This window comes from Poromitra crassiceps (genome assembly GCF_964638095.1).
Source record: "Poromitra crassiceps genome assembly, chromosome: 6".
Taxonomy (NCBI): domain Eukaryota; kingdom Metazoa; phylum Chordata; class Actinopteri; order Beryciformes; family Melamphaidae; genus Poromitra; species Poromitra crassiceps.
Genome location: NC_139627.1, coordinates 18,783,718 through 18,792,142, shown reverse-complemented (window position 1 = coordinate 18,792,142; position 8,425 = coordinate 18,783,718). Strand labels below are relative to the sequence as shown.

Genomic DNA, 8,425 nt, shown 5'->3' with positions numbered 1-8,425 from the left:
ATATTTGACATCTGATTACACAAGGACGTCACTGTGTTGAAAAGTGGCGGGGACATGTCCCCATTGTAAAGGACACGTATCATACGTGTCCCACCACAATTTGGAGGTTTAATGGTGTATTTAGGACTAGCCTATGTGTGTTCACATACCTGCTGGGCTCAGATCTCAGATCTTCTGTCCTTTTCCGTTCCGTTGACACAGGTGCTCTCCATGGTTCTGAATCTGCTAGGAGCGCCGCACTCAAATATCATACATTAATTTGTATTGTTCTGAGCCGTACTGCTGCAAATCTAGAATTTTTTCTGTTCTGCTGGGGGACCAGTTACTGGGCATCATTGAAAGACTTTATAGCTTATGGTTTGAATCCGTTCCTTCTAAATGCGTTTCAAAAGGTGGTTATTAGTTGTAGCAGCTGCATTTAATTCACATCTATGTTAGAGGTCTGGAGCAGAGAACAGCAAAGCTGCTCTATAGTGACAACATAAGGGCTGTCTCCTGTGGGGCCACATGAGAAACCCAGATTGTTGTGGGGGGGGTGGGTTAACATGCTGTAAACGCAAATTGTATCACTAGATTATAGGAAACATACTGTGCACTTGTTCTTCAGCATTTATTATATTGAAAATCACTTTAAACAGCCAAATTAGGTCATCTCATTTGACTTTTCTAGTGTCATCAGAAGTAAAATGGGTGTAGTTTATCTTATACCTCCCGGTCGTGTCCCCTGGGCCGTATAATGCTCAGTTCTGATCTATATTGTGAAGAGATTGACTGTTGAGAAAAAAATCCAGAATTTTAAGAGCAAACATTTGTACCCATCATAAGTGACAAATACCATGGAACTACAGTATGTACCCATCTCAAATACCATGGACCTTAACTGGGTGACAGCAAAAAGCCCTTTCATATATTAGAACTATTTAACTCCCAATATTTTCATAGGCGTGCTTTGAAGGTCCCGTTGAGACAACACCATCAAGATAGCCAACATGTTTTTCTCAATGGATTTTACAACTTTACGATCTAACCCAACCTCATGCTGTAGTTGAATCTCCTCAGATACAGAATGCACTACCATGACACTAGTTATCCAAAACTTATATTTAAATGTCAAGATAAAGTTTGGGGTAAAGTGAAATGACTAAAAACCCAATGAAAGAGACAAAAATCATCATCAGGAATGCTCAACATTTATTGGAGTTAACGAGTGAAAGCAGGGTAAAGGAGGAGGGAATTAAAAGTTAGAAGAGAACACATGATACACTGTTAGGAGCAGAAGGCAGAAGCTGCTCAGTTTCCACCGCGGAGACGCAGAACCAGGTGGAGGGTGGACTCCTTCTGGATGTTGTAGTCAGAGAGGGTGCGACCATCTTCCAGCTGCTTACCGGCGAAGATCAGACGCTGCTGGTCAGGAGGGATGCCTTCCTTGTCCTGGATCTTGGCCTTGACGTTCTCAATGGTGTCACTTGGCTCAACCTGTAGAGAGTTTGGTTGTGTATTAGCTTACATTAGCTTTAGGAAAATAGGCTGCTTTGGATAGCATGAGGGATTTCACACACGTACCACTTTATTCACCTACTTGTCAACCGTTCAATGCCTGATCTCTACAACACTATAATCTCTCATAGTTAAACAAGGTACCAAGTCGTTACTGAAGAGACAAGCTACTTGTCAGAGATTAGACTGGGAGTGGCAGTCAACCTGATGTTGTAACAGTCTTATTATAAACAAGAAGTGCCACCCAGCGACTTAAGTCTGTTACTGCAACCAAACAACGTTCCAAAAATAACAGTAGGCATATTTGCAACTGTTACAGACCTCCAGAGTGATGGTCTTGCCAGTCAGGGTCTTCACGAAGATCTGCATGCCTCCCCTCAGACGGAGCACAAGATGGAGGGTGGACTCCTTCTGGATGTTGTAGTCAGAGAGGGTGCGGCCATCTTCCAGCTGCTTACCAGCGAAGATCAGACGCTGCTGGTCAGGAGGGATGCCTTCCTTGTCCTGGATCTTGGCCTTGAGGTAAGGATGGACAATAAATTAATATTATTATTAATAATCTTTCAATAAATATTTACAGCATCAGTCACCGACCGACTGCAGTGCCCTTTCATTACAGGGTGCTGAGTTAGTGCAATGCATTTAAGCAGAATGCAATAGACTTCGCACATTCATTTTTCAGACATGTTTGTAGGTGCAGACGTCCATTGTAACAAAGGGCGTTCTTGGCAGTTTTCCCCTTGGCCCCCCTTGACTAATATCGTAATAATTATCCTATTGACTGATATGAAGTTTGATTTTGGCTACATCGTCCAGCCCTACCTTGACGTTCTCTATGGTGTCACTTGGCTCGACCTCCAGAGTGATGGTCTTGCCAGTCAGGGTCTTCACAAAGATCTGCATGCCTCCCCTCAGACGGAGCACCAGGTGGAGGGTGGACTCCTTCTGGATGTTGTAGTCTGAGAGGGTGCGGCCATCTTCCAGCTGCTTACCAGCGAAGATCAGACGCTGCTGGTCAGGAGGGATGCCTTCCTTGTCCTGGATCTTGGCCTTAACGTTCTCAATGGTGTCACTTGGTTCAACCTGTAACGAGTTTGGCTGCGTATTAGATTAGGGAAATGGGCTGCGCCTGGATAGCATAGCGATAGCATGAGGGATTTCACACTTTATTCACCTATAGTTGTCAACCATACAATGTCGGGTCTCTACGACACTATAATTTCTCATTATACAAGGTACCAAGTCGTTACTGAAGAGACAAGCTACTTGTCAGAGATTAGACTGGGAGTGGCACTCAACCTGATGTTGTAACTCCGCCTCAATATAAACAAGCGCCACCCAGCGACCTCGTCTGTTACTGCAACCAAACAATGTTCCGAAAACAACAGTAGGCATATTTGCGCCTTGTTACAGACCTCCAGAGTGATGGTCTTGCCAGTCAGGGTCTTCACAAAGATCTGCATGCCTCCCCTCAGACGGAGCACCAGGTGGAGGGTGGACTCCTTCTGGATGTTGTAGTCAGAGAGGGTGCGGCCATCTTCCAGCTGCTTACCAGCGAAGATCAGACGCTGCTGGTCAGGAGGGATGCCTTCCTTGTCCTGGATCTTGGCCTTGAGGTAAGGATGGACAATAAATCCAAATGATCAGTCACAATAAAATATGACTGAATTACAATATTTTTTCTACATGATATTTTCAACAATTATTTACAGCATCAGTCACTGACTCGGTGCAGTGCCCTTTCATTACAGGGTTGCTGAGTCAGTGCAATGCAAATGGTAAATGGTCTGCATTTATATAGCGCTTTTATCCAAAGCGCTTTACAATCAGTAGGTAGTCTACATTCACCCATTCATACACCGATGGCGGCAGGCTGCCACGCAGGGTGCCTACACACCATCGGGAGCAAGGAGGGTTAAGTGTCTTGCCCAAGGACACAACGACAGCAGCTAGGAGGGAGCGGGGATCGAACCGCCAACCCTTGTGGCATTGGCCGACCCGCTCTACGTCCTGAGCTAAAGCCGCCCCAAGCAATGCAAGACTTGTTTGTAGGTGCAGACATCAGTTTCAACAAATGGACATTCTTGACAGTTTTCTCCTCTCCATTCCAAGGTTCGTACAGCTTTTCAAGTCAAATTCAAGCACTTTCAGAGCAATGAGAGCAGATGGTCGCCCTCATGATGTGGAGTGGAGCGGAGCTGAACAGAAAAACTGCCCTTTTCATTTCGGGGCCCATGGTCAGTCCAGCTCCGGTCCACTCCTCTTGTGTGAGAATGCCAGGAGACAATGAATATCACGACAGCATCATCTCATTTCAGGTATTAAAAGATTTTTGGTTTACATGAGTGATTGTAATGTGTAGCTGAAACACCAGATTATGTTGAAAATCAAGCACTTTTCAAGGAGGATATTCAAATTCAAGCATATTCCTAACCTTGAAGATATGACTGTTAAAATCAAGCATATTCCTAACCTTGAAGATATGACTGTTAAAATCAAGCATATTCCTAACCTTGAAGATATGACTGTTAAAATCAAGCATTTTCCAAACTTTGTATGAACCCTGGTCTTGATAAGTGTTTGACTAATATCGTAATAATTACGGTATCTACTGATATGAAGAAGTATATTGTGATATAGATTTTGGCTATATCGTCCAGCCCTACCTTGACGTTCTCTATGGTGTCACTTGGCTCAACCTCCAGAGTGATGGTCTTGCCAGTCAGGGTCTTCACAAAGATCTGCATGCCTCCCCTCAGACGGAGCACCAGGTGGAGGGTGGACTCTTTCTGGATGTTGTAGTCAGAGAGGGTGCGGCCATCTTCCAGCTGCTTACCAGCGAAGATCAGACGCTGCTGGTCAGGAGGGATGCCTTCCTTGTCCTGGATCTTGGCCTTGAGGTAGGAATGGACAATAAATTAATATTATTAATAATCTTTTTTATACATCTCCGATATTTTCTATAAATATTTACAGCATCAGTCACCGACCGACTGCAGTGCCCTTTCATTACAGGGTGCTGAGTTAGTGCAATGCATTTAAGCAGAATGCAATAGACTTTGCACATTCATTTTTCAGACATGTTTGTAGGTGCAGACGTCCATTGTAACAAAGGGCGTTCTTGGCAGTTTTCCCCTTGGCCCCCTTGACTAATATCGTAATATTTATCCTATTGACCGATATGAAGTTTGATTTTGGCTACATCGTCCAGCCCTACCTTGACGTTCTCTATGGTGTCACTTGGCTCGACCTCCAGAGTGATGGTCTTGCCAGTCAGGGTCTTCACAAAGATCTGCATGCCTCCCCTCAGACGGAGCACCAGGTGGAGGGTGGACTCCTTCTGGATGTTGTAGTCTGAGAGGGTGCGACCATCTTCCAGCTGCTTACCAGCGAAGATCAGACGCTGCTGGTCAGGAGGGATGCCTTCCTTGTCCTGGATCTTGGCCTTAACGTTCTCAATGGTGTCACTTGGTTCAACCTGTAACGAGTTTGGCTGCGTATTAGATTAGGGAAATGGGCTGCGCCTGGATAGCATAGCGATAGCATGAGGGATTTCACACTTTATTCACCTATAGTTGTCAACCATACAATGTCGGGTCTCTACGACACTATAATCTCTCATTATACAAGGTACCAAGTCGTTACTGAAGAGACAAGCTACTTGTCAGAGATTAGACTGGGAGTGGCACTCAACCTGATGTTGTAACTCAGCCTCAATATAAACAAGCGCCACCCAGCGACCTCGTCTGTTACTGCAACCAAACAATGTTCCGAAAACAACAGTAGGCATATTTGCGACTTGTTACAGACCTCCAGAGTGATGGTCTTGCCAGTCAGGGTCTTCACAAAGATCTGCATGCCTCCCCTCAGACGGAGCACCAGGTGGAGGGTGGACTCCTTCTGGATGTTGTAGTCAGAGAGGGTGCGGCCATCTTCCAGCTGCTTACCAGCGAAGATCAGACGCTGCTGGTCAGGAGGGATGCCTTCCTTGTCCTGGATCTTGGCCTTGATGTAGGTAGGGGTGGACAATAAATCCAAATGATCAGTCACAATAAAATATGACTCAATTACAATATTTTTTCTACATGATATTTTCAACAATTATTTACAGCATCAGTCACTGACTCGGTGCAGTGCTCTTTCATTACAGGGTTGCTGAGTCAGTGCAATGCAAGACTTGTTTGTAGGTGCAGACATCCGTTTCAACAAATGGACATTCTTGACAGTTTTCTCCTCTGCATTCCAGGGTTCGTACAGCTTTTCAAGTCAAATTCAAGCACTTTCAGAGCAATGAGAGCAGATGGTCGCCCTCATGATGTGGAGCGGAGCTGAACAGAAAAACTGCCCTTTTCATTTCGGGGCCCATGGTCAGTCCAGCTCCGGTCCACTCCTCTTGTGTGAGAATGCCAGGAGACAATGAATATCACGACAGCATCATCTCATTTCAGGTATTAAAAGATTTTTGGTTTACATGAGTGATTGTAATGTGTAGCTGAAACACCAGATTATGTTGAAAATCAAGCACTTTTCAAGGAGGACATTCAAATTCAAGCATATTCCTAACCTTGAAGATATGACTGTTAAAATCAAGCATTTTCCAAACTTTGTATGAACCCTGGTCTTGATAAGTGTTTGACTAATATCGTAATAATTATCTACTGATATGAAGAAGTATATTGTGATATAGATTTTGGCTATATCGTCCAGCCCTACCTTGACATTCTCTATGGTGTCACTTGGCTCGACCTCCAGAGTGATGGTCTTGCCAGTCAGGGTCTTCACAAAGATCTGCATGCCTCCCCTCAGACGGAGCACCAGGTGGAGGGTAGACTCCTTCTGGATGTTGTAATCTGAGAGGGTGCGGCCATCTTCCAGCTGCTTACCAGCGAAGATCAGACGCTGCTGGTCAGGAGGGATGCCTTCCTTGTCTTGGATCTTGGCCTTGACGTTCTCAATGGTGTCACTTGGCTCAACCTGTAAAGAGTTTGGTTGTGTATTAGCTTACATTAGCTTTAGACAAATAGCCTGCTCTGGATAGCATAGGGGATGAATAAAGTGGTACGTGTGGGAAATCCCTCATGATGAGGGATTTCCCACACATACCACTTTATTCACCTACTTGTCAAATCATACAATGTCTAGTCTCTATGACACTATAATCTCCCATTATAGTTTAACAGGTACCATTACTGAAGAGACAAGCTACTTGTTGGAGATTAGATTGGCACGCAACCTGTTGCTGTAACTTAGTTTTATAAACAACTAGCCCCACCCACCCAGCCCCACCCAGCTTAATCTGTTACTGCAACCAAACAATGTTCCGAAAAGCACAGTATGCATACTTGCGACTGTTACAGACCTCCAGAGTGATGGTCTTGCCAGTCAGGGTCTTCACGAAGATCTGCATGCCTCCCCTCAGACGGAGCACAAGATGGAGGGTGGACTCCTTCTGGATGTTGTAATCTGAGAGGGTGCGGCCATCTTCCAGCTGCTTACCGGCGAAGATCAGACGCTGCTGGTCAGGAGGGATGCCTTCCTTGTCCTGGATCTTGGCCTTGACATTTTCAATAGTGTCACTTGGCTCAACCTCCAAAGTGATGGTCTTGCCAGTCAGGGTCTTCACAAAGATCTGCATGGTGACACTGCGGGATGAAACCACAATTAAATGAATGGTGGACAGCACATGAAATGCTCCTTTAAACTAAAAAAAACAGAATATTGCTATTGAAATGGCATAACTCGTGGCAACAATGGCAGTCAACTGTAATATAGGCTAGGCTAGCACATATAAGCTATTTCTGGCAACTTATCAAATGATGTCAAGGTTCGTGACAACATAGCTCCTCCTCCTAGAAAGGGCAGTGGTGTGCTGACGTCCATTATGTCAATCATTTAACCTAAGGGGCCTCACATTCCAACGTTTTGTAAGTTAGGTAGGTAGGTTATTTAACTATCCCCCAGTATCCCCAACTATCAAGCGGCCGGTGCTTTGGTTAACGTTAACGTTAGCACCGGCGGCCGCTTGATAGTTAACGCTTGCTAACCGTTTAATTTGATAAGTCATCCCCGACTAACGTTAGCTATCTTTACTCAAGCGGTCACATCACATTCAATAAATTAAAACAAAAGCCGGGGTAAATGTTAACATTATTAACCCAACAAGCGTTATTATTACTAGCTAGCCTGGTATCTATCCAGCACATTACTGGCAGATGTAGCTACAAATTGGCCTGGTGCTGGCTGGATAGATGGCAGGCTAGCCAGTAATAACTGCGCAAGAAATGTTGGGTAGCTAACATTACATTTATCGTCGCATATCCGGCTTATCGTTCGAAAATAACGTACTTGTATGTCCAGTTTAACATTGGATTTTTGTTTCCCCTTACCAAGTTAACCGGTTTAGTTAGCCTTTTTGGCAGAGGCTAGCGTTAGCTAGACGTTAGCTCGCGTAGCTAACGTTATCGATGGGGCCTGTCAAAGAACGCAACACGTTAGCTGCGTTCGTACATTACCAACAGCATAAGAATAATTTATCATAAACAGGAATGAAACCGTGTATTGTGATGACTGCTCTTTAAAAAGCGGTACTTACAAAGTTTCTCTATCGGTTTACTATTGCGTCCGTATCGTCTCTTCCGGAAAAAAAAGCGAGCCTGATTTGTTTTCGCAAACAAAGACCAGTGGCTTTTATAACTAGCGTTACCCAACAACGCCCATATCATTCCGCAGCTAAATCCTATGGAACTATAAAATGCGGATATCAGCGAACAGCCCATAAATAAAACAATTTATGAAACATATTGCATATATAGAAGACAGTTGATTAATACGATTGATTAATATGTATTACTTTCACACAAATTACTTTAGGGAGGACAAGTGATGACGCGGATGTAGACGTGAAATGATGTGAAACCTTGCTTGGGCA

The 8,425-nt window shown here is 44.4% G+C and overlaps 1 protein-coding gene across 1 annotated transcript; it reads right to left on the bottom strand.

The window, feature by feature from the left end:
- Nucleotides 1-1,174: 1,174 nt before the first annotated feature.
- On the bottom strand, nt 1,175-8,195 carry LOC310778218 (polyubiquitin-C). The gene is made up of 10 exons (XM_083638585.1): nt 8,090-8,195; nt 6,857-7,139; nt 6,211-6,471; nt 5,308-5,502; nt 4,715-4,975; nt 4,164-4,391; nt 2,913-3,107; nt 2,320-2,580; nt 1,819-2,013; nt 1,175-1,476 (listed from the first exon to the last, which is right to left on the bottom strand). Exons 2-10 carry the CDS (start codon nt 7,130-7,132, stop codon nt 1,291-1,293), a joined length of 2,058 nt encoding a protein of 685 aa, XP_083494711.1. The 5' UTR covers nt 7,133-7,139; nt 8,090-8,195; the 3' UTR covers nt 1,175-1,290.
- Nucleotides 8,196-8,425: the final 230 nt, after the last annotated feature.

Bases quoted from the DNA above. Each gene is read 5' to 3' on its own strand.
- LOC310778218 (XM_083638585.1), bottom strand. From the start codon at position 7,132: ATGCAGATCTTTGTGAAGACCCTGACTGGCAAGACCATCACTTTGGAG. The intron at 6,472-6,856 runs GTCTGTAACAGT...AACTCTTTACAG, and splicing joins GCAAGACCATCACTCTGGAG to GTTGAGCCAAGTGACACCAT. The intron at 2,581-2,912 runs GTCTGTAACAAG...AACTCGTTACAG, and splicing joins GCAAGACCATCACTCTGGAG to GTTGAACCAAGTGACACCAT.